Raw genomic sequence first — 26,461 nt, forward strand, 5'->3', positions numbered from 1 at the left:
CAGGTGAGAGTCTCTGGGGGCATTTCTCGACAGTTCTTTGAGCCTCCGTTTCCCTATTTGTAAAATGGAGGCGGCATGGCCTACTTCCGTAATGAGTCTAGAGCCCCTGCTTTAGGGAAGGCACTCAATAAAATGTATCTGTCATTATTATTTAAACAGAAAACTAGCCCTGTGACAAAAGCCCTATTGCCAATCATTGGCCCCAAATTCTAGCCTGGCTTGGTTGAATGAAAGGGAGGTTCACGGGGCTTATTTTTTTTTGTCCGAGGTGGCCAGGCAGCACATCCTGCCGCCGAGCACCAAGCTAGGGCTGGAGAACTGACTTTTGATTCCAACTCTGCCTTGGACCTGCTGTGCACCTGAACCGTCTGAGCTGAGCCACGTGGCAGGCAGGTGGGCAAGGACTTAGATGAAGCTCCCGCAACTTCAGGCAGCAGACAGGCTTATCAGGTGGGGAGCATTGGCCTCACCTGGTAGGAGTTCTCGACAACCAAGGCTTCCTTAACACCTAAGTGACGTGCACGAGAACTTGACCGAAGACTCCAGAGAGCTGGAAGGGATACTGCCTGGGAAGTTAGTCTTCTTTAAAAGAGAGAAAAAGCAAAAGTGTAGCAGCAGTGGCAAGGCGGGTGCCACAAAGCTCCCACAAATGGTCAAATCAGGGCCTATGGTATCGGGTGAGAGACACATGGGGCACGTGAAGAAGGCCCCCATCACTGCGAGAGGGACTTGCTCCCCTCTGCCTCCTTCTGGGCCAGGCACACCTGCACTGGTCCCAACACACCAGTGTACATCGATCCTCAACCATCTCTGTTGGTTCATTCATAGCCCAGTTTTGTGTCATGATCCAGGTCTGCCCTAAGTCCCTGCTGCCCAGAGGTGGTAGGGCCGGACGATCCCTCCTGGCCCTTCCAGGTTGGCTATTCCAGCTTCCTGCACCTTACCAGGAGTCACTAATGTGTCTGACAATGTCCACTCCATGTGGTAAGTCCTTGGCAGTGATAAAAGAAGAGAGAGGCCCAACCCTGTGAGCCCCGGAGAGATGCTCTACGTCAAGACGGTGCTTGGTATGCGAATCGGCCACGGGATAAACATAGGACTGAGTCGGCAGAGACAGAGCTAACATATGAAAACAGAGACAGAGAAAATACGAAAGAACCGAATTCACATCGTCTACAGGAACAAGAAGGTGCCGTCAGGCCCTGGGGTTCAGGAAGGAAAAAGGGAGGCCAGGAGCCCCAGGTGCATCGGGCAGCCCTGGCCTCCCTCCTCCCCGCTAGAGGTCGCCAGATACGGCTCTGCAGCCAAGTGTGACCCAAGTGTGGGTCTGCCGCTGTATCTCCCAGGAAAGATGGGTCCAAAGATTAGATGGTCAAAAACTGGAGGAAGGAGCCATTGTCCTCTATGAGGTGAAAAGCAAAACATCTGGGAGAAAAGACAGAATCAAAGCTGTGGAGCCCTGATGTTCTCGACCAGCAAGGTAATCTCTACCAGGGTAAGCCACAGATTTGGGTTCAAGATGCCAATTTGAGGAGGACAGTCTACTGGCTGGGAAGGGGTAGGGGTAGGATGGAAAAGCAGCTGGGCTGCTCCTGAGACTTGACAGCTGCCAACATGTAATATAACCCTAGGTTATATTAATAGAGGTCAAATGTCCAGTTCTGAGGAGGTGAGGACCCTGCTTCATTCCACACCAGCCAGATGCTACTTATGCATTGCATCAGTCCTGGGTGCCATCTCTTACCACTTTAAAATTCAGACCAAAGTGACCAGGACAAAGAGGACCTGGAGGTCATGTTAAAGAGGCCCAGTTACTCAGATCGTGATCTCGTGGTTCGTGAGTTCGAGCCCCACCTAGGGCTTCGTGCTGACAGCTCAGAGCCTAGAGCCTGCCTGGTTGGGATTCTGTTGTCTCTCTCTCTGTCTGCCACTCTCCCGCTCACACTCTGTCTCTGTCTCTGTCTCTGTCTCTGTCTCTGTCTCTGTGTGTGTGTGTCTCTCTCTCTCAAAAAATAAACATTAAAAAACCAATTTTTTTGATGTTTAAAAAAAGGGGCCCCATTAAAGGGGTGCTGACTCTTTGTTCTGGAGAAAAGCAGCCCAGTGGGAGGTGTTTCCGAAGGGCTTGAAGGAGCAGAGATTTATCTGGGTTTGAGGGGTGGAAAAGTGAAGAGCAGTGGAGGGAACTATAGAACCTATATTTCAACGCAGAGCTAGAACTGGCCCAGAAGTGAACTCACGGCCTGGCACAGAGTGAGCTTCCCGTCTCTGGAAGCATGCAACTGGGATGAGCCAACACCGCGTGCGTGCGGGGAGGGGCGAATCCCTGTCTCTTTTTCCGTATCCTTGAGAGAAGATTCTGCGGTCATACCTGAATTCTTCCGGCGGAGAAACCCTCAGGGTGCAACGCAAATGCGCCTGTGCAGACACCCAAGCACCGGCTGCCAGTCCCCCTTCCAACAGCGCGGGCTGAGCGTGCCCACGAGGTCCGAGACGCCGAGCCTCAGGTCCGCGCCAGAGGTGATGTCACCGTGGAAACACGAGCGTGGCGGCCCACACCTTTCCAGGTCACCGAGCTGTCCCTGCGGCAGGAAGAGGCATTTCCTGGCTCTGGTCCCTCTCAGGGCTCCCCGGCCCGGTATCCTGTTTCTCGTCTGGCGGGGCATCCTGTGATGGTCACCGGGGCTGCCGCAGCCGCTTGGGGCCGCAGGCCTGGCAGAACCTTGTCCGTGCCGACCGCAGACATCACAGCGCCTGGATCAGCTGGGAGGCTGGGCAGGAGCCGGCGCCCCTGGGGACAATCTGGGGAGCAGCCTTCCCACAGCAGGAGGAAGTACAGTCCCGCAGAAGATTCCTCTGCCTTCCTGTCACCGCCCTCAGCTACGTCCCTCATAAAATCCCTTTCCCGGTGTGCCGGAGGCTGTCCCTGGGGCCCACCCAGCTCCTGCCATGTGCCAGGCCCCATACCCAGTGGGAAGTCACCACAGGGCAGGCTAGGACACGGGTGCTCTCAGAAACTCTGAGGCCTGGGGGTCTGTCCTCGAGCAGTGCTCTGTGTGGAGGGGCCTTCGCACCCAGCGGGGAAAGAAAGGGGTTTCTGTCCCCCCAGCAGGAGCCCGGGCACAGCGGCAAGGAGACAAGTGGAACGTGCCCACTCGGGCCTGTCCACACGGGAGCCCCTTCCTGAAGGAGGCGTCAGTGGTCGGTCAGCTCTGCATCTAGGGAACTCAGGGCCTGAATACATGGGGTGTGGTTTGAGTGTCCACAGGTCTAAGTGACCAAAATCCTAAGAGACAACAAGTGCCCTAAGGGGAGTGGGACAGACCGTTCAGAGGATTTTGATCAATATGCAGATGGGGAAACTGAGGCACTGGCCAGGCTAGCTTCTTCCTCTCCATGTTCTAAAGCCCATTTCAGTAGCATCCCTGAGCAAAGCCACCAGGCTGCAGATCTCCACGGTGTCAGTCATCCCTGTCCCACGGGGACAGGCGTCACCCAGCTCCTGATGGCAGCAGGACTGTCCTTCTAGAAGGCCCACCAGCGCTAGCCCCTGGGACTGGTACCCGTGCTGAGGGTGTCATTGCTGATGGGTGTTGCATTTGCTGCTTAGTGAGTGCTTTCAGGTGAGAGGCGCAGCCTCAACCCATTCCTAAAAAACAAACAAACAAAAAATTCAACGCCCAGAAGAATCTAGCGTGCTGGGCCTAGCTAAGTGCCACACCTACGGGGCAGACTCTGCCCCCGCAGAACACTGGCCACCTCAGATCCGGTGGGTGTCCACCTTCGGCAAAGGACACCTAGCACTGCTTTCCTCAGCGGGGTCTGTGGCTTCACCTACGAGATGTGGACATAGGCAGACATGCCCAGATGGCCATCTCCTTACCATGTTGTTTGGAAGGTAAAATGGAAAAGTCTCCTCCCCTGATCAGCAACTACTGGCCCCTCGAGACACAAAGCTAGTTGCACCTTCCAACGTCTTTCCTGATTTCCGGGGCCCAGATCCCAACTTGCTGCTCACCAGCCACGGATGGTGGGTAATGTATCTAACCTCTTCGAACCTGATCATTTTCATCGGCGGATATGCACACCAATCCCTTCCGCACCTAGCAACGCCCATCTGTAGTGGCTACTGGGTGTTTGTCACCTTCTCCATGGCCCTTCCTTCCAGCCACGGTTCTCCCGCTTCCCTTGGGGGCCATCTTCCTTCCTCAGCCCATTCGTTTGCAGTGGGGACCCGAGCAAGCGTGTGACCTAGGGCTGGCCAATCGCGTACCAAATACCCCAGCCACAGTGACTGGTCATGAGTGGGCAAACGATCCAAACTGTTCAAATCATCATAATATATCTGGGTCTTGTGCAGATCGGCTCTCTGCTTTGGCTGGACTCAGACGATTTGCACCCAGGACTGTCACAGGTCACCATGTGCAGCCTGAGAATAAAGCCAACAGAGGGAACGCCAGCGCCCAGAGAAACCAAGGCTCACTGACTTCATGTGCGCCCCTGGATGAAGTGCCCTTTGAGGCCGCTCTGTGCCTGGGCTTCTCAGTTACGCAGGCTGATACATTCTCTTTTAGGCTGTAGCCAGGTCGACTTGCATTTCCTGTCTCTTATAACTGGAAGGTTCCTAACTGATGCACATCAAAGCCTCTCATCTTCTCTCATACCATCTGAGCTGAAGCAGGAATTGCCCGCGGGATATTTCCGAGGCGGTGGTGATGTGCTGCACGCTGACAAAGAGCACTGCTTGACACACACCTGTTCAAATAAGTTGATATTCCCATCTCCAAACACTAGCTCCTCTGTCTCCTCTACCTTGAACCCCCCAGGTTGGGTGTGGGGCTCCGGGCTCTCCGTGTTCTATCATCACGGTTGTGGCTCCTTTTTGTACTCTGCCTACTTGTCTATCTCCCAAACATTAGGAGGAAAGGACTGGGTATAAATCATTTCTGTGTGCACGGTGCAAGCGGGCAGTGAAGAGATGACGGACAGAGTCGATGAGAAAAATTCACATGCATGGACACCAGATTCACATAATGCTGCCATCAAACATATAAAGTGTATGTCGCAGAGGGTGTTAGTTGCCTCCTCAAAAATCACCTAGCCATTATGGCTTACATACAGAATGCCAATATGCCCAGATTTCAAGGAAGGAAGGAAGGAAGGAAGGAAGGAAGGAAGGAAGGAAGGAAGGAAGGAAGGAAGGAAGGAAGGGAGGGAGGAGGGAGGGAGGATGGAAGGAAGGGAGAGAGGGAGGGAGGGAGGAAGGAAGGAAGGAAGGAAGGAAGGAAGGAAGGAAGGAAGGAAGAAGGGAGTGGGGGAGGGAGGATGGAAGGAAGGAAGGAAGGAAGGAAGGAAGGAAGGAAGGAAGGAAGAAGGGAGTGGGGGAGGGAGGATGGAAGGGAGGGAGGGAGAAAGGAAGGAAGGAAAGAAGGAAGGAAGGAAGGAAGGAAGGAAGGAAGGAAGGAAGGAAGGAAGGAAGGAAGGAAGGAAGGAAGGAAGGAAAAAAGAGAAAACCTACATGTTCTGGCCTCCCTTGCAGAGATGTGACCTCAAGTTCTGGCTAACGAGATGTAAACACAAGTTGTTGGGTCAGACCCTGAGAAGACTCTTCAAAAGGATGACAACCAGGTAGGGGGTTCCCTTTGGCCCTTCTTTTTTTCCCCTTTCTGCTGGTTTTGGTGCAGATGTGATGGCTGGAGCCCCAGCAGCAAACTAAGACCACGAGGCATCTTTGAGGAGGGAAGCTATGAGCTCAGTATGGCAGAGCAGAAGGAACCTGGATCTCTGATGTAAAGGACCAACCACACCGGCTTCACACTGCCTGCCTCCACACTTTTGTTATATTAGAAACAACAACAACAACAACAAATCCTTTGTGTTTAAGCCACCATTTTGAATATACTGCTGGATGTAAATGAGCCTCGTCCTGATGTTATCACCAAGTTTTTATCCTAATATTCATTGATAATAGGTCTTTCTTTTATTCTAATTATAAAATGAAAATTCTAAATCCGTGTCCGACATCTTGAACAGTGTGCGTGCACCAGATATCCAGGCGGCATAACGGTGGGAGATGTGGACATAGGAACAAGGAGAGGGAGACGTTTTACAATTACCTCACTTTCTCCGAAAAAAAAAGGTGGGGGGGGGTATTATTTTACTGATTTTATGGTATGGAAATTAGAGGTTGTTAATTTTAAAGTTAGAGTTAAAGCTTATATTTCCTTATGCTTAATTCTGGTCCCTTCCGCCCCATCAACAGCAGGTGGGAGGGCTCCGGGTGGTCCTCCACATCTTCCTGCCACGGAGCCTGAGTGGATCAAAAGGCCAAAAGAATGAGGAGACTTTTCTCCCGCAAAATAGCTCCTCGGCCCCTTGAAATGAATGAACAGCTTCTTTAACAGACTTTTCCTCCAGCTCACATTCCCCATGGTTGGTGAGGCAGAAAATTCACAAGAACAAAGCTCTTGCCCTAAAAAGATCTTCTTTTCAATTTAGGGTCAATTCCACATTTGGGGCTTCCAGGAGAGTCACCTTTAAATTAAGAAAAGAAAAAACGGGGGCTGTTGCATAGAAGCCGGGGAAATCACACACATGAGTGTGCACAGCGCCCGCCCTCCCGCCCCGCACCACACACATACCCTTCATGGGAAACTCATGAACGCTGTTCCTCACGCAGGCTCCCAACAGGCAGGGGTGTGCCAGAAACCACTGGACCTGGGAGTCCCCAAATGGATTCATTTCCCTCCCCACTGTGCGTCCACGGGTGACTTCTAGGGGCCTCGTCTAGCCCTTCTGGAGAGTGGGCCAACGGCCTGCATCCTGCCTTCCTCACACAGCGCTTGTCTGTCCAAGGAGACCTGCCCTTTGTGAAGGCACTCGGCTCCCCCCCTCCCCCGCCCCCAGGACAGGTGGCCCTGTCACTCCGGCCTGAACATGTGGTAGCATTCCGGCATATAATCTACCTGGGATCACCTTCTCCCCTCGGCCTTTCGGGACGTATCAACATGCACTTGGGTTAATTAAAGTCAACATTCTTCACATTTCACCCTTTATAAAATGTCAGGAAGCTAGACTCCACATGGAGCCTGGTCTGGCTCCGTGGGGGTCCCGAGGCTGAACCCCTGTTGCTAACCTATCAGTCTGGGGCCAGGTTCAGCATCTTGTGTCCTGGGATCAGCTGCCTCCTGAGCCGGCCCGCCCTCACCATGAGTGGTAACGGGGATGGGGGAGAGGGGCGGCCGGGCAGCCAGTGCGCACCCGGGGGCCAGGTCAAGGTGATCGAGTTTCTGGCTCTAGTCGGAAGCCCCATCACCCCCTGGCTCCAGGGTCATAAACTCAATCGTTGGGCTTGAGCTGTAACACGGTTCATTTCTGGGCCAAATCCCTGAAGCTGAGGGTTTATTTTTAAGGACAAGCAGTTTGCTGTTTTCAGCGTTTCTCATCAGAAATAGTGCAATTCAGCCCGATCTGCATGGGAAGCATAATTTATCATCTCACACAGATGGTTGGCTAAGGGTGGGGAGGAGGTTTACTTTCCATTTTAGTTCAGCAAACATTTCCTGAGCCCCTGCGTGTGCCAGGCTCAGGGCAAGGCAGTGGGGACCACAGATGAGGAAGGCGAAGTGCCTGGCCCTTGAGGCACAGTGCAGGGAAGGGACAGACCCACAACCCCAACATTGGCATCCAAGGGCCCTGGCCGGGAATCCTGATTCTGCTGCTTACTACTGGGGTCACACCGGGAAATTACCTCTTTCTTACCACAGTTCGTCAACTTTGTTAATCTTTTCAAAAACCAACTTTGGTTTTGTTGATTTTCTATTTCCTATGACACTAATTTCCATTCTCATCTTTATTATTTCCTTCCTTCTGCTTGCTTTGGGTTATTTTGTCCCCCATCCCCACCCCCTACCATCACCACCACCAACGTGCCTTAAAGGAGAAGGTTGGACTGATTTGAGATCTCTCTTCCTTCTTAATACAGTCACTCACAGCTATACATGTCCCTCCAAGCTTTACCTATATCCCAGAAGAGTTCCTGTGCCATACTTCTGTTTTCCTTGAGCTCAGGGTATTTTCTCTTTTCCCCTTTGATCTCTCCTTGGACTCATTGGTGGTTCGGTAATATGCTGTTTAATTCACCAAGTTCCCAAAGTTTTGTTACTGATTTCTAGTCTCACCCCGATGTGACTGAAGAACATATTCTACATAATTTCAAATGTACAGAAGATTAATTTATGCCCAAGAATATGGTCTATCTTGGAGAATGTGTATTCTGCTGTTGTTGGGTGGAATGTTCTAGAGATGCCTGTCAGGTCCAGTTTAGTGTCGTTCAAGTCTTCTACTTCCTCATTCAGCTCTTGTGCAGTTGTTCCGTCTTTTGTTAAGAGTGGGGTTTTGAAGTTCTCAAGTTGGACTGCCGAACTGTTACATCACCTCCTTGGGCCTCTGTTTCCTTGGGAGAAAACAACTGTTCCTGTCTCAGAGGTGTAGGGATAAAAGACGCAAAGTGTGGCAGCACACTTGTCACGTGGCGGATGGAGCTATGTTGCAGCACAACCAGACAGAGTATGGCAAATGGGGCGGGGGGGGGGGGAGGGTGGTGAGGATTTCCTCCAAAGGTGGGTCAAAAACATGAGCCCTCTTTTTTTTTTTAATTTTTTTTTTCAACGTTTATTTTATTTTTGGGACAGAGAGAGACAGAGCATGAACGGGGGAGGGGCAGAGAGAGAGGGAGACACAGAATCAGAAACAGGCTCCAGGCTCTGAGCCATCAGCCCAGAGCCTGACGCGGAGCTTGAACTCACGGACCGCGAGATCGTGACCTGGCTGAAGTCGGACGCTTAACCGACTGCGCCACCCAGGCGCCCCAAAAACATGAGCCCTCTTAAAGAGAAAGACTAGGCTCAAAGCCTGTCTTTTCCTGTTGTCCTATATTCAAGATACGCAGATCTCCCGTCCCAAACAAAAACTAAGTAGCAAATAAATCCTAACTTCTCCTCATTTATTTTGTTAATGTCTAAAATCCCCTCAAAGAAGTTTCTTTTAATAATTCATCCATCCATCCATCCAATCCTCCTCCCTTCCTTCTCAACAAATGGTTGCGAATATTCTCTGGGCCAGACTCTGCCCCGAGTACAGAAGATAATGGAACCAGACCTGCTGGAAAGGACGCACCCTATCTGGGGAGAGACATTGACATGTAAGCAGGTAAATAAAATATAGGCATACAAATGCTCCAGTGAAGGTGTAAAAAGGTTTGTAGGCCACGGAAGAGGGAAGTGACCTGCCTGGGTGGGGAAGAAGACGAGATCAAGACGGCTTGCCCACAAATGTTAACAAAACCGAAAAGAAGTCATCAACAGTGGCTGGAGTCCCGTAACCCCCCCCAGCCCCGCCAGTCCCCTCAGGTAGGAGGGCCCCTGGGAGGAAAAGGAGGAAAACAAGAGGATGTTGCACAAAGTGAGTCATCAACCTCAAATAACCAAGAGCTGCACAGGCAGAAAGTTCTTGACTTGGAAGTTTGCCAACATCAATGCTACAGAAATAACCATGATGAATTCACATATTTCTGTGCAAGTATCGGTCCACCATAACACTGAAATCTCAGCCATAGGAAATTGGAGCTTTGGGCCCCATATGTTCAAAATCATGCTCGTATTTTGGTCAAGATTTTCTTGAAGAAGCTAAAAGCTACATTTTCCTATTAAAAGTGGTGCTGGTCTTCTTCCATCCTGGCCTGGATGAGGCCACAGAATAACAGTTCCTGCTCAGGGTTAAAAGTCACGAAGTATCTTTCTGTCTTGGGTCTTAGTCTCTAGAACTGATGCCATCGGGTGGGTTGATGGACTCTCCTCATAGCCTGAAAAATAGGCTGATCAATAACACTTGTGCGCTCACTACGTACACTGCAGAGAGAGAGAAGGGAGCCCAGACATACCTACCCTTCACTGGAAGAGCTTTCGATTCACCTGAAAACCCTGAGAAAAAGAGTCACGAACCAGTTTTTAAAAATGAAGAGCTACCTAAAGTATAAGGGCAAAACAAAGAGTAACATGCCGGAAGGTTTCCTCGGGGCAGAGCCTAGGACAGAAAAGCAGAGGTTCCAGAACCTGATGGACCTGGACTTCTCTCTCTGCACCTTGAATGTCTTATCTGCAATGGAAACACACACACACACACACACACACACACACACACACACACACACACACACCAAAACCCTGGCTCTTACATGAGGCTGAATATAAAATATCTGGCTCATGGTAGGTATTCAAAAACGTGGTGTTCTCTTGCCCCCACGAAGGAGGCAGAAGTGACTCAGATCCGTACGGATGGGTGGCGTCCTGACAGGCAGAGGGGAGGTGGGAAGGTCTACCAGGAGGCAACAGCAGCCACGCAACCCACAGCAGGAACAGCAGGGCACATATGTGGGTTAAGACGCTGCACTCAAATGCTGGCTCCACTGCTATTAGCCAGGTCATCTTAAGCAAGCAGTAACTGCCGGGTACCTCAACTTCCTCATCTGTAAAATGGAAATACTAATAGAACCTACTTCCTGAGATTGTTAGAAGAATTCATAGACGAGTAAACACATAGGATAGCTGGTACATGGTGAACGGTCAGATAATGTTGGCTATTTTTTTTGCTTATTTATTTATTTTTGAGAAGGGGGGGTGGAAGGGGTGGAGAGAGAGGGACAGAGTGAATCCCAAGCAGGCTCGACCCTGTCAGTACAGATCCCGATGCGGAGCTTGAACTCACGAGCCGTGAGACCACGATCCGAGCCGAAACCAAGAGTTGGACGCTTAACCAACTGAGCCACCCAGGTGCGCCAATGTTACCTGTTTTTATTACGTATGGAGGGGAGTGAGGTTCAGGATGAATTACAGAACAAAGGACACGACAGTAGGAAGAATGGGGCCAAGGAGAACCTTAAGTGCCCAAGTTAGTCTGGACTTAATTAAGGAGATAAAGGCCCATTGCAGGTTCCTGAATGGAGGTTGACACAGATTAATTATAAGTTGAAAATGATAGAATCAAACAAGTTCCTGCCATAGCTTTAAATTACATCAGAAAGGGCTGTTCTTGAATAGTGACTCAAGTCTCCTGTCTCTACCCCTCAAAGATGGTATTCTTTGGAAAAAAGAAGGAAAACGGCAGATCACGTATCTGGTCATTTTGCTGGTCTCTCAATTTACAATCCCATGAAGTCACTTGGTCGGCAGGGAGACTGGCACTTGGGGTGTCCGATCATTCTGACTTCTCAAATTAAGTAGCCATGAGCTACTTTCTGAAGTGACTAGGCTCATTGTTTGGGCTGTCTGTCTCAGCCCACACATCCTGCCCTCACCCCCACCCACACCCACCCACACACAGGCAGGCAAAGTCAACTGGGGATCATTCCGCCAATCTCCACCGTGCTCTCCAAGGGCAATGCTGTAATCCCCAGGATCAGCGGAGAAGTGGCAGGAAGGTGAGTGGGCGTGAACACAATTCCCCACCTCACTTCATTCAGATCTGGGCCTCTAGAGATAGGCAGAATCAGAGGAAACGACTGAGGAAAAGCATTCTGCATTCTAGAGATGGCAATGAGAGGGCAATTAGCATAAATGCAATTTTGACACGCGTGGATGTTCTCTGTACAGAGAACTCCAAACGCTGGGTCCAGGACAAAATGGGTGCCCACGATCCTGTGAGTGTTTTGTGACAGGAGAAACCACTCGACCACAAACGGTGTGGAGCCAACTCACGAAAAAAATCCAAATGCCCATTTCTTGGCCTTCGGGATCCAGAGAAAACGACCACAGACTCTGACAGATGTAATGGGCAATAATTCCTTTGAATCTATGATTTGCTTAGCAGAAAAAAAAAAAAAAAAAAAAGGAAGTCAGGTAATCCTTAACTGACCCCAAGCGGTAAAAATACACCAGCCTAAGCCTTCAGCTCTTTGTGGGTATTCACGGTGTGACACTAGCGCCACCTGCTGCACTTACGGGGAAATACAAAGCGCAGACCCACGAGAGCTAGTGTAGGTGGGGCCCTGCTGTTCATTCAGGGTCATCTTGGAGGAGAGTATTCTTTTGGTGCTGGGCGCTGAGATGGAAGTGGCAAAGGAAGTAATTTGTGGACAGAAGCCTATGCTGGAGTTTGTCATTAGAGCCAAGAGAACTAATATTTTAAGTGAACAAACAGTATTTAATGAGAGGGCTATGATCCAATGTCTCCAAACTGCTAGCCTTTTAGGAGCCCAACAAAGTACCTCCAGCTCCCAGCCTGTGTGACTGCAGGTTGGCCAGTTCTGTCCCAAGTCCGTCTAAGAATTCCTGGGAGTTCGTAGACACTGCTAAACCTGACTGCCCCTAAGCCTGAGTGTCATCTTTCTAAGCTTTGGTGTAGACAACTGTTCCGGAGAGGGTTTTTTTGTCCCCCGCCCCCTGCAATTTGTAACGATTTCCCACCGGATGGGGTCCTCACGAAATCCCACACCCTCCAACATCACTTTGTCAAAACACGGATAGAGGCTTCCCTTTGATGCCCAATTCACACTGACAACAAGGTAGCAAACTTTTGAGGATTTCAGGGGGATCCCCATGTAGAAAAGAAAACCCCAAACTCATTATCAGACCCCGATGCTCCCACACTCAACCGACCCCATCCCTGCCGGCTCTCTCCCTCTGCCTCCAGCCTCCATCCTGGCGATTCCTATTCTGACCAGGATTTCCCAAGCTGGACTCTCTTCCCGGAGACCCTGACCCACCACACACAAAACAACAGAGAAGCCCCAAACACCCAATGTTCCACCTTCCAGAGAGACGACCTCAGCTGCCTCTTCAAAGTCCTACTGTGGCAGCAGCCAGTACCTGTCCTTTGACGGGGATTTAAGAAAACACACAGCTAACAGCCAACCAGACCTTCTTCTGGTGGACAGGAGGAGGTACCAGGCAGGGGAACGAGATCTGAGGTAAAATGACGGGTTGAACCAATGATTTTGCAGAAGTCTGTAAGGCAGCGGCAAAGCATTAGAAATGCTGTAAGTAAAAACCAAGCGATGTCAAAAACAAAAACAATTAAAAGGCCAAATGGGTTTTGAAAAATGGAGGCATCCTTCAAAGATTTGCCTGAATCCCCAAAATAACTATTTGGAAGGGAACTGAACTCTTCTGGCTACAAAATTTAATTTTAAAATAACCTTCGTTTCTCAAAACTGACATAGGATACCATTTTTATGAAATGCTTTTTCTACAATAACCTCCTCTCCCTAATACAATAGCAAGGGTTCCTTGAACCTAAACTATATTTAACGTTAAGACTCGTATTAGCTTAGGCATGCGCGGAGGGCACACACGATTTGCAACAGGATCACGAAATCCCCAGAGTCAGGCTCAGTTTAAAGCAGCAGCTCTCCATCCCGGCAGCGTATTGGCATCACCTGGGCTACCCAGGCCCCCTCCAGAACGATAAAACCAGAATGTCCGGAGGTGAAGGACGGACGTCGGGATTTTCTTGTGAAGCTTCCCAGGTGATCCCAATGTGCAGCCAGCAATGAGAAGCACTAACCTAAGGAAAGGAAACAAGGTATCACTTTTCGTACAAAGGCAGCAGAACAGCACTGAATGATGATTCTAGGACCGCAAGCCTCTCTCTCAGATAACAGTTTGAGTCAATCTTGCCTGAATCTTAGGGTAAAAGATTGCAGTGAGAATTAGAGTTCTAAGAGCGATTTCTCTGTAATAGTGTTTCTTGATCTGTGGTTCAAGGCACATGGGTGTCACCATCTTCTGGGGACTTTGTTAAAATGCCCTTCCTGGGTCCCACCTGCGATCCACCGACCTCTGCGTGTGATTAACTAACTAGAAGTCGGTAACGGCGGCCGGGGTCAGATCCGGGCCTGTCCGGCTCCAGGTTCTTCCAAATCCCCTCAACGCTTTTCGCCAGTGAAAGCGCAACCCCCGTCAGAGAAAGCAGAGCTTTAGATGATCTTAAACGAAAGGTAATTATTTAAAACAAAAGAATGGAAAACAACAGCAAAACTTCCCTTGCACTCCTCCCTCCAAAGGAATCCTCTATCAATTACTGTAGAGTAGAAAATACTATCCCTCCCTTTCCTTCCTGTTCCACTACATTTTTTCCCTTCTAACAAATATCCCTTTCTCTCCCAAATAAGGTCATCTGGAAAAATCCCTGGTAGGTGTCAGCATCTGTAAGAAAATAATAAAATGGCTGCATAAGGGAACCTGCCCCCAGAGCTCAGGATGTATTTCCCTGCACGGCTCTCGAGTCTCACATCTCCCACACGGGCTGCAGGAAAGTGTGTACTTCCCTCTTACATCAGAATAAGGTGAAAAATATAACTAAATGGTTTTGCCCATTTAGAACTGGCGGGGAACCAACTTTTCTTTCTTTCTTTCTTTTTTTTTTTTAATCTGGGCTGTTCTCAGTCACTGCCACATACACTTCTACCTTAAAAAATAAAAAGAAAGAAAAGCTAGAAAGAAAGAAAAGAGTTGCACCTTACTTACAGCAAGCTGGGACCTTGTTTGCAGAACGAGGATGGCGGTGAGGCAGGGGTGGGGGCGGGGGCGGGGGCGGGGTCAGTAAGGAGTCGTGTGCGAAGAAACCTCATGTGACATGTGGACAACCTCTGAACCCCACTACCGACTCACGCACCATACAAAGAGCCAGTATGGAACCGGACTTTAAATGCAACAGGTACTATCTGTCCAGAAAATAAATCGTACAGAATTCTTCCTATATTGTCAGTGTGAATGGCACCCAGTACAACCCTTGCAGAAAGTGATCCGGTAATGACCCTGACAGATGTTCATAAGCATCATTCATTTTAATTCAACAATCCAGTTTCCAGGAATCCGGTAGAAAGCAATCCAAAGAGAGAACAAGGATGTTCACAGCAGCGAACAGCAGAAACACTAGAAAACATGGCTAGGAGTACCTGTTATCTGCTGGACTTCGCTGAATGCTTAACATAATCCTGAATGATGAGAGTTATTTTTGCCATTTCTACACACAAAGAAACTAAATCAGAGAGGCTAAGGAGTTGGCCTTCTGTCATCCAGCTGGCATGGGTGAGGGCTGGATTCACACCCACGTTCACACCCTCCTCAATCCCCTCGGTGCTCAAGGGCAGTCAGAATGCAAGTCACACATATCACAGCACATTCCATGACTACACAGCCATTATTTACAATAAGAAAAATACTTAGGTCACATGAAAATACAAAATTGTATATACAGTAGGACCTAACCTGTATACCAAAGACCTCAAAGAAAAAAATGAACCCCAGTGTTATTGAGTGATTCCCTCTGAGAGTGGCAACACAAGTCAAAAGTATGGAGAGTGGGTCCAGCTAACCTGAAATTCCCATTTCTGTTTATAATTGGAAAATAGGTACTAATGAGGAAAGCAAGGTTTGGGCAATCTTATAACTAATGCCGCTGGTCAGAGTCCTTGACAATCAGTTCTCTTTAAAGTGGATACATAAATGGAAATAGAGAAGCTCAGCTCAGTTTATTAAAACTTGAAATAGGAAAAAAAGCCCCCCCCCCCCACCAAAACCAGTCATTTTGAAAGCATAACTCTAGCAATCAAAGCCCGAAGCTAGCTTCCAAGAGAATGGTGAGTGCCAGACGAGGCAGACGATGCGGAGGAATGTGCCAAGACTCCCAAACCCCCAGGCCAGGTCTAGGACACGGGAAGGTGGGGCGAGTATGCAGGGGGGAGACCAACGGCAGAGCCACAGGCACAGGTCTGCGGGTACATCTCTAAGCTCTTACCCTTGCGTAGACAGCACTGAAGCTGTGAGTCAGAAAGACTAACAGGTGATGGTTAATATTTAACATTTTCTGGACTCTGCCGTGCCCCTAGAGTCCTGTATCAGCTGGGGTGGAGGCCTAACCATAGGGTGGCTCAGAGAAGTCAACGTACTGTACCAGGCCGGCCAGAGAGGGTGCAGGTCCCCTACAAGGTCCTCCAGGTTGTCTGGTGGCCCTGCCGTGCCCTAAGTGTGACACTTTTTTAATGTGGACACTGGCTAATACCACAGCCAAGTTCCAGCTTGAGAGAGCAGAGAAAGGGCAGGTAGAGGATGTGACCTAGAAGTTGTACCCATCACTCTGACTCGTACCCACTGACCAGTACCTGGGAAAGAGAGTCTCCAGTGAGGCGATCTGGGACCGACTCAAACTCAGGAGGTGCTACTTCTAAAAGGAATAAGGGGGCAATCAGCATCTCTGGTGGTTCAGTGACCGTCTCTTCAAGCAGACTTTTAACAGTTGCTTACATTCTCAGCATGAATCCAGAGGCCTGAAGGAAAGGGTTTCTGGAAGCAGGGACGAGGAGTGAAGAGCAGGATTACCGGTGTGAGGAGAAAGGGCAGGCCGGGCGTCCAGGCCCGGTTACACACAGCTTGCCCTTTATAACCTCTGCTGCCCAGGTCAGGGCAGCGGGACAGTCGTCTGAGGAGGAAAAGCGCAATCGCCCCTCCCACAGCCTCCCAGCTCTTGGCGGCCGCGCTCGCTGGCCTACCCGCCTGTCCCGGAGGACCACCTTCCAAAAGCACACAAGGAGTGAAAGCTGAGCCCAGGGAAGCCAGGTTGCAGGTCCAGTGCTGCAAACCGGGCCACGTGGACACGCGCTCCTGCAAACTGTGCGGCTGTGCCGAGAAAACGAGGACACGAGCAAGGTCAGACCTGCCCCGGCTCGTGTGTAAATAGTCCGGATCTCAGTCTTTCCTTTGCCATTATACTGGTTAAAAACCCCTTCCTAAAGCAGTGATGCATGTGTGCAGACTACAGAGAGCTGTCACCGCATGGCCCCGAGGTCGGCTGGGGTCGTTCTAGGAAATCGCCAAAGAACGTGGTCAAAACCTAAGCGAGAATGGGACCCCCTCCTCGTTTCACACAGGCCAACTCAATGTACTGGGCAGCGGTTTTCCACGGTTAACGTCTACACTGAGTCTCACTCAAGATTTTGGCTGAAGAAACTATTTTGGGGCTAAGAGGTTTGAAAACCATCACACAGGAAGAACTTAGAGTAGCCTGTGTGCTGAAGGAATCCTAAGGCAGGAATAACACTTTATGAAGACACAAAATAACAATCCAATTGTACATGTTGAAACGTTCCCCTTTCCTGCTGGTATTTTAGGCAAAAGGGATTGAGGAAATGTATTCCAGAGAACTGTGTTTAATTTTAAAACCTAGAGGGACAGCAGAATAGTTTTATCTTCATAGGCAACTATCACCTGCAAAGAAAGGTTCTTACGAAGAAGGTAAACTGTCCAAGATACATCTTCACTGTCACCATCACAAATCAGTCCTCAATCCTCAGACACAGAACCTTTCTGCCTCTCTCAAAAACTCCAGGCCCCTAAAACTAATAAGCAAGTTGTCCTTCTGCCTTGGCATCACCCAATTTTCTTTCCTGTTACGAGTCTCCTCTAGCTTCAACGTCCACCTAGACGACTATAACCGTCTCAAGAACGTCTCCATTTAGAACCACTTCCTGTGAAAAATTCTACTCAAGATACCCAGTGGTGTTTCCACACAGCTCCTCCAGCAAAGTCACATACCCGTAAACTTGACTTCATAAACCCACCGCCTTCTTGAAAAACTATCAAGTTACTTTAAAAATAAGACACAAACCTTCATAAAAATATAGTCATCGAATTTATTATTCTCATTAGGCTGCCATTTTATGAAGAATTCCTAACAGTAACGTTTCTTGACATGCAAGACTTAGCATTAATGGCTTATGTTACTATAAATACTGCTGCTTGCAAGCAGTACATGGGTTTTAGAGTTTTAAGACTACAGACTTTTATTATTCAAATCTTACTCAGTTTACGTTAAAATCAGAAGGTTCTGAACAGCTGGTTAGGAAGGTAGCCAAGATGCAGGAAAGATGTCTGCGCCTCCTTTTCAAGGGCAGCCAACTCTTGAACGGTAGGTGCCAAAATATCCACATGGCCTTTATAGTTTCCACCTGCATCACACACACAAATTATAAAGTCATGTAAATGACAGGCTTGAAAAAACTTGTCAGCAATACTTTGGCTCAATCACGTCCGTTTAAACATTGCTTCTAGCAATAAAAATGTACTACTGGGCAAGTTATCTCCAAAAGTGAGTTTTAAAAATGTTAAATCAATATAAATAAATGGTTAGGCATCACTAATAGTGTCCCAATACCCCTAGCAACCCCTCCCCTCTGCTCTTTTTTGGTTTGGAAAGCACTAGCTTAGTAGTCTGAATTTTTTGAAAAAAATTTCAGGAATGAGCTGAGGGCATTCCAGGCGAAAGGAGCAACCGTGCGCTGGGTTACCACCTGAATTAAATCGAAGGTTTTCAATTTTGTTCAAAATCGCCATTATTCTCTCGCTTCCTAATAATTCCATAAATGTTCAACTACTCTATGACACGAATACCTCAAGAGACACAGGTAAGCTGCTGTCCTTCATTGGCACACAAATCACATAACCAAAGCATGTGACAAGACAGGTACAGATAAACCGCTGCAAGAGTCATAGGAGGAAATGATTAATCTGCTAAAACAGACACTCAGCATGAGATGAAATTACCTACTCTCTTCTACACAATGAAGCTCAGAAAGGACACATTCACATTCAGAACAGAAATAAAAGTAACTCAAAGCTTACCACCAGCGGCTCTCTTTTGACCATAGGTAACTTTCCCATCAAATTCGTCCACTGGGACCTTTATATCTGGTTCAACCTGAGAAATGGTGCAATTCAGATGTTCTTCTATCTCAGACAGCAACTAAGAAGGGAAAGGAAACAAAAAGCATTTTTGAGGAAAAATCTCATTTTGACAGAGTTGAATTTTAATAGCATCAAATAAACCAGGAAGACTATAATCCTTAGAATAAGTGGAAGTTAGATTTCTAAGAGATAAACTCACAAGTTATAATTTACAAACTCTGACGTTGTAATAAATCACTACTTTTCCTCATAACCAACCAACAGATAAACGCCGGGGTATAATTTTTATAACTAAATGCAGTCTATTTTTGCCAATTTCAGTACGTTTTTACGAGTCTTACCTGCATCTCATTGTACCATATGGTACAGCCACCATCTTCCTTAAGTCTCGTGTTATAACACCCTTTTCCACGGCTGCTACATACGTGGTACCAAACCTACGTTAAAGATGGAAAAACACTAACATGTAGAGACGGAAACACACTAGTTATCTTTACTCTCAATTAGTTTCCGCAGTATTTTCTGTCCCCGAGGAACAAGAGAAATTGCAGGCGTGACGTGCGGTCCACTCACTACTGGCCCTCAGGAATGCATTAACTCGGTCTGCTGAAAGAGTTCTTTTGGAGAAAAATCCCGACGTTTTCCTAGAATGCATGTCAATTATAGAAAGGAATTCTCAGATAAAAACAAGGGCGAACAAGTGAATGCTAGAGAATGCTATATTGAGGTTATATCAAAAATAAAGTCCACATGTTTTCTATAAGAAATAAAAAGCAAAACGAACGGCCGGTTTGAACACGGAGTGTGTGGGAGCTCCTTATTCTTGCAACTTTTCTGTAAATTTGTATCAAATTGTGTTTCCAGATAAGTCCCCATCCTCTCCCATAAGAGTTTTCTGTAGCATAATGTCAGGGAGGATTTAAATAGTTTTTGGTGAAATCGAGTATATATATTAAAGCTATTAGTGAAAATCACAGTTTGCATTTTCCTTTCTATACTTCATCTCATTATTGGTCCATTTGAAAATATAGAAAAAAAGATGCCATTAAAAAGTTCAATTATACTCCAGGGGCGCCTGGGTGGCTAGATGGTTGAGCTTCTGACTTTGGCTCAGGTCATGATCTCACCATTTCCTAGTTCGAGCCCCGCGTCGGGCTCTGTGCTGACAGCTCAGAGCCTAGAGCCTGCTTCAAATTGTGTCTTCCTCTTTCTCTGCCCCTCCCCCATTTGTGCTGTGTCTCTCTCTCTCTCTCTCTGTCTCACAAATAAACACTAAAAAATTTTTTTAAATAACAAAAAAATGTTCAATTATATTTCATATGCAACTGAATTCAGTGTAAATGGAAAAATCAAACTGCTTTTATTTCTAGCATCTAAAACAACACAAACAGCGAATATAATACAGCGCTGAAAAGATTACCTTTTCTTTCTCTGTTGCCACCAGGGAAATGGCCAGACCCATCCTGAAAGATTTTAGAGTCCTTATTAGACTTTATTCAAGAAGCAAGCAAATATTAAAAGAACAAAAGAGAAACTCCAGCGGCACCTTTCAGCTCTTCCCACTCGGCCAATTCGGTGGACGTAGTTTTGCTTCTCATCAGGCAAAGTGACATTTATAACTGAAAATAAGAACAATTATTACCAGTCGCCATTAGTTCTACAATTTCCAAACGTATTAGATGTTTGATGTTTTAAATATTTCAAACGTATTAGAGGGTTTACTTTGAATTCCATAAAATGTAAACCGCAGGGATCAGAACTTTCTTCTTACCGTAGGGAACACCATGGATGTCAATTCCTCTGGCGGCGACATCTGTGCAAATCAAGAACCTCACATCTCCTTTCTAGAGAGAACAGAGAAGGAATTTACTGGTACGTATACTAAAAAATAAACACGAATATGGTCATCCACTGGATGAGACAGACTTCTGATAACTAACGTGTTACTATCAGACTAGAGGTCCAGATATTCATAATTCACTGGACCATGTCTTAAATTTTTAAGTCATGATCTGCTAAAATAAGACACTGAATAAATCAATAATTGGATTCATTTTTTACTTTCTTTTTTCCCACACCAAAAATATTAAACTGCTATAATGTGGCTTTATCTTTAGAAATCCTGACTGGTAATTCAAAAGACAGATAGAACAAAATGTTAAAACATAAGTATTATCTTTACCCTTGTATTAAAATAAACTCAGAATACTAGGTGTTTTCCCTTGAGGTTACACTTTCTGTGACAACAAAAATCCTAAAGAGATAGGAACCTAGAAGGGGCCCCTGTGCTCTCACCAAAAAAATACAAATTAGCCTTTGGGTGTCATTTGTGCTCCAAGGCACAGAGTGAGAGACAGGAAGGGGAAGGACACGCTGACCTGGGGCCCAGGGTAAGGTCCAGGGCGGAGAAGGGCACACAACGTGGCTCAAGTGTGGCCACGCAGCGCGCTTTACTACCCACGTCACTTCTGCTCAGCATGGAAGCGGAATCCAAAGTCCCTCACCCAGCACTTCCCACCTTCTACTCACATGACGGGTCTGAGAGAAGATGATACTCACACTCTGCACTGGGGCAAACACACTGGTAAGCAGGGACAGTGCTGTGGCCGGAGGCTCAAGCCCAACCCACCTCCACCAAGAGCTACACAACCCGGTCACGGGCTGCAAGCATGGAACTGGGACGGTGTGCCCCAAACAATTACAAATAGTCTTAATTCCACAAAACCGTATTCTGATACCTACCCTAATCAATCTATGAACTCTCTATGGATATTACTACAAACTATTAAAAAAAAAAAAAAAGACTCCCAGACATGGTTTAACTATCCCATGATGCTTCTCTTAAAAAGAGCTACCTTGGGGCGCCTGGGTGGCTCAGTCGGTTGAGCGCCCAACTTCGGCTCAGGTCATGATCTCACAGTTTGTGAGTTCGAGCCCCGCATCGGGCTCTGTGCTGGCAGCTCGGGGCCTGGAGCCTGCTTCGGATTCTGTGTCTCCCTCTCTCTCTGCCCCTTCCCCTCTCATGCTCTGTCTCTCTCTGTCTCTCAAAAATGAATAAACATTAAAAAAAAAAATTAAAAATATTGTTAAAAAAAAAAAAAAAAAGAGCTACCTGAAAGAATGAGTCTAAAATTCCTTAAGTTGAAAATTCTTATTACAGTGGTGTTGTGCTGACAGAGAACTTACAATTTACCATTTGACTGCTAAAGATGACTAAACCCTGCCATGATAAGGATATACCAACAGGGTAAACATCTTCAGAAATTTCTAGGACAATTGCTTTAATGATATTTACCAGAACTAATTAAAACTGGCTACAATTCCCCTCTGAAGTATTAAAGAAATGCAGTCAGCTAAATATTAGTACCTTAAATCTTTCCAAGTTTTGCTTCCTCTCATGAGGCTTTCTGTCACCATGAAGACAAACACATGAGAACTGGTGTCCTTTTTTATCAGGTCCTAGCGAAAAGCACATTCAACAGTTAACCCTGGAAAACATTACACCTAAGACCATGTCAAAAAACCAATAGCATTCAGACTACACTGTTACCATATAATTCCACAGAAATCCATACCCCAATCTGCCATAAACCATGATTAACACAATTTCTATCATAGGTGAAATGCCACTGAAATAAACTCTATGAGCATTAAAACTGATTTGCTTTGAAGGACATTTTTAGTCACTCTTCCTGATCTACAGAAGTAGATGGAACAGTGTACCAACTAACTGTGTTAGTGAAAGGAAAACATATGTGTATACCAGGAACCTCACCTATCCCATATAAAGCCAGGAACCAAAAAGTAGATCCGAGATCAATCTTGGAAGAACCAAAACAGGCTTTATGAAGTTGAGGCCCTTACCTAAAAGGTCACTCCTATAACCCTACCCTCCTCAAGGTGTCCTAAGCAGCTTAGTTATCCGGTTCCCTGACCGAGGCAGATTAGAAGAACCAAATTGGTCAGATGAAGAGGAACTACTATAAAGTGCAGTGGTAGCCAATCCTGAAAAGAAACTCAAGCAGATACAGTAACAAAAGCAGTATAGTCCAGACTACAGTAAGAGCAAACAACCTTCCGGAACTTAATAGAATGTACAGGCTCCACTATGAGGTAGCCCAGGGTAACAAGTATGCCATAACTACTCTCCATAGTAAATTTTAGGTTCAATACGATATACTTCAGAATTCAAGGAAAAACATATTATGAAGAGCTATCCATCCACCCAAAATGACTCACACAAGAACTAACCATGCAGAGGAGACATGACAGCAAATCAGAACTTGCAGGCCAACTTACAGCTGGTCTGCCACATTCTGAGCTCGAGTGGCTGAGGAAAGTATCCTAGATACACTCCTACTCCCGGTGGAGCTGTGTATAGCGAAGGGAGGGATCCTTCATTTTCCCCTCTCTTCAACCTCTGAAGTCTGGTATACGCTGTGTTATTTTGGTTTTAATCATGGTTTGGGAGATTTGGTTAAGTAAAAGTATCCAGAATATTTAGGGAAGGAAGGTGAAAGGAACTAGGGAATAGTACTGCTTGATTAACAGCATTCCCAACCAAATAATCAAATCCTCCATTCAAAACCAACATGGACAGGAAGAAGTATTTATTACGAATCAGTCACTACAACTCAACCAACCAAGCAAGTCTGTTTGCCATGACTTGGGGGAAAAAAAGGTACTAAACTATTCACTGTAAGGAACGATGTAACATGTTCTTTATACGACCATTACTTCAAATTTTTCATATTTCCTATTTTCTTTTAGAGTTTTCTGGTTCCTTGATACACAACAATTATAAAAAGAGATATGTTAGAGTTTTCCCCATTATGAAAATAGGATTTACCTGTTACCTTGTACATCTGTCAAATTTTGCTTTATATATTTTTACATTTATTATATTTCTTAAAATTTTTTTTAACATTTATTTTTGCGAGAGAGAGAGAGACAGAGCACAAGAGGGGGAGGGACAGAGAGCGAGGGAGACACAGAACCCAAAGCAGGCTCCAGGCTCTGAGCTGTCAGCACAGAGCCCGACATGGGGCTCGAACCCACAAACCACGAGATCATGACCTGAGTCGAAGTCAGACGCTTGACCGACTGAGCCACCCAGGCGCCCCTACTGTATTTCAAACACAGCAACAATGAATGAATTCTAAAAGTGAACAGCTATATTTTCACCTCCTGGATTATACCATTAACATTTACTATATTTGCTTTACTCCATATCTGTCCCTCTGTCCTATCAATTCATTTTTATATTTCTGATGCATTTTACTATAAACTGCAAATATCTACACACAGTTTAGCACGCATTTCATTAACTAGAATGTAGTTATTTGGTTAGGTTTTACTGTTTTCCTCTAACGTGAAATACTACATACAAAGAAATGTGTAAATCTTAAGTGTATATTTGCGGAGTTTTGACAAATGCATGTACCTATGTAGCCCAAAGCCCTACAAGATAGAGAATATGAATGTCATCCCACAAAGAACCCACATGCTTTCCCAGATAACCCCACTCCCGTCGTCCCAGGGAAAACCACTGTTGCGGGTTTTTTCTCCATCAAAGACTAGTTCTGACTCTTCCAGAACTTCACATAAGTGGAATCATACAGTATACACATATACAGTCTTGTGTAAGAAATCCTTCATTCAGCATCATGTCTGAGATTCACCCAGAGTCGCTGCATCCACCAGAAGTCCATTCCTTTGTACTGCCGGGCAGGACTCCACAGTATAAATAGTTCACATCTGGTTTAAGCCATTCCCCCACCGATGCCCACTTAGTGTACTTTCAGTTTGGGCCTATTATAAATAAAGCTGCCATGACCATGCTTGCCCATATCTTTTCTCACTGTATCTTGGGTAAATTTTACTTATCTTGGGTAAATATTTAGGAGTTGGATTACTGAGCCGTAAGACAGCAATGTTAGTTTTATTAAAACCTGTAAGACCTTTTACCAAGGTGCCTGGGCAGCAGCAGCACACGAACACTCCAGCTGCTTCATATCCTTGCCAAAATCGGGTGTCGTATCTGTAATCTAGCCATTCCAATGAGTGTGCGTGGTACTACATTGTGATTTTGCATTTCCCTAATGACAGATCACGTTGGGCATTATTTCATGTTGATTCATATATATCATGTCATAAGAAGCATAATATTAGAATCATCATGTAGTCATTGTAGATTAGATTTTTTATTACAGAGTGACCTTCTTTATTTCTAGCTGATATTTTTGTCTTAAATTCTCTTGCATCTCTTATTAATACAGCTAGACCAACTTTCTTTCGATTAGTAGTTTAGCTAATACATTTTTCCAGCCCCTTTTGATCTTTCCATGACCTCAGGTTTTAAGTATGTCTCTTGTAAACAGTATACGGTTAGATTTTATCCAGTCTAACAATGTATGCCTTTTAACAGAAGGCTTTGGCGCACTGATATATACTAGAGCGAGCGTTCACTCACAGATTTTTCCACCAGCCGTCTTACTCTGTAATTTCCAACCATTCTCTTTCCCATTTTTTTTCCTCTTCCTTTCTTAGCCTTTTTTCAGATGAAGGTTTACTCCTCATTTATTGGTTTAGAAGACATACACTCTATTACTTAATAATCACCCTCAAAATTGTAATATTAAATAATACCATTACCTTTCTTCCAAATGACAGCAGCGCCTCAGAGCACTGGAATGAAACTGTGCCTGCGTGGAAAGCGGTTTTCCTGGGGCTTATCATATGGAAAAGTACTGGACAAGCACAGACACTGAGACAACGCGCCTCCACTGCTTTAAATTCAGCGCACGCGTTCTAGACCGCACCAACATGAGACTAATAACCGATTAAGTGAGGAAATAAACACAATTTATTTCAAGTGAGGAAACATTACCTCCTCCTTGTTGCATAAAATATTGCTCCAAGTTATCGCAGTCAATTTTGGTTCTACAGAAAATAATTGCTTGATCCATCTTGTGTTCCTTGATCGCCCGGACAGCATACTCCCCCTTCAGGATTTTAATAGCTTCAGACCACATCTCTTGAATACCACCACCACCACCACCACAACAAAAAAAAAAGAATTTCAATCTAAAATTGTTATGAAGACACATAATTACAGTCACAGACTTACTGCTTTGCCCACCTAAAAAAAACTCTGCTTTAATATAAGTAGTACAGACAAAAATAAGAAATATTAAGATATGATGAAATGGTGAGAATATCCATTCGCTCATTTTTCTTTAAGTTTTATTTTTATTTATTTTGAGAGAGAGAGGGTGCATGCGTGAGAGGGGGAGGGGCAGAGAGAGGGGGACAGAGAGAATCCCAAGCGGGCTCTGCACTGTCAGCACAGAGTCCAAAGTGGGGCTCAATCCCACAAATTGGGAGATCGTGACTGGAGCTGAAACCAAGAGTCGGACGCTTAACCCACTGGGCCACTGAGTCACCCCAACTCATTTATTTCTATTTCTGTTAGTGTATGTTTATGCCATTTTATAGTGTGCCAAAAACACCTATGCCACGCCTCTTATGAAGGAAAACAGACATATAAACACACAAATAAACAGAACTTCATACCCACAACAAAACTTTGCTCTTACCTCTCATGGAGATGTTTACTCAATTATTTTAACCCCTTTTAAAAATAATTTATGGACTTTTTAAATCAATCTAACACCAGAAAGTTCATACTTCTCAACGGAATAAAAACTGTACGTCGAACTTGG

General features: G+C 46.2%; 1 protein-coding gene and 1 long non-coding RNA gene across 3 annotated transcripts in view; one reads left to right on the top strand and one right to left on the bottom strand.

Moving 5' to 3' along the window:
* Positions 1 to 17,672: 17,672 nt before the first annotated feature.
* Positions 17,673 to 26,461, bottom strand: part of DDX1 (DEAD-box helicase 1) — a 37,135-nt gene continuing 28,346 nt past the window's right edge. Inside the window, exons 19-26 of one of the 2 annotated variants that reach the window (XM_011281319.4) lie at positions 25,627 to 25,773; positions 22,105 to 22,196; positions 20,509 to 20,581; positions 20,284 to 20,356; positions 20,158 to 20,200; positions 19,079 to 19,174; positions 18,675 to 18,795; positions 17,673 to 18,001 (exon numbers count right to left, since the gene is read on the bottom strand). In XM_011281319.4, the coding sequence (XP_011279621.1) occupies positions 17,871 to 18,001; positions 18,675 to 18,795; positions 19,079 to 19,174; positions 20,158 to 20,200; positions 20,284 to 20,356; positions 20,509 to 20,581; positions 22,105 to 22,196; positions 25,627 to 25,773 (776 nt within the window). In that variant the 3' untranslated portion in view covers positions 17,673 to 17,870. The remainder of the gene's footprint in view (positions 18,002 to 18,674; positions 18,796 to 19,078; positions 19,175 to 20,157; positions 20,201 to 20,283; positions 20,357 to 20,508; positions 20,582 to 22,104; positions 22,197 to 25,626; positions 25,774 to 26,461) is intronic. The other variant, XM_045054927.1, reaches the window with a different exon arrangement.
* LOC109498400 lies at positions 22,798 to 25,620 on the top strand. The gene is made up of 2 exons (XR_002155214.3): positions 22,798 to 23,418; positions 25,410 to 25,620. It is a non-coding gene; the product is annotated as an uncharacterized LOC109498400 (long non-coding RNA).

This window comes from Felis catus, chromosome A3 (genome assembly GCF_018350175.1).
Source record: "Felis catus isolate Fca126 chromosome A3, F.catus_Fca126_mat1.0, whole genome shotgun sequence".
Lineage (NCBI taxonomy): Eukaryota > Metazoa > Chordata > Mammalia > Carnivora > Felidae > Felis > Felis catus.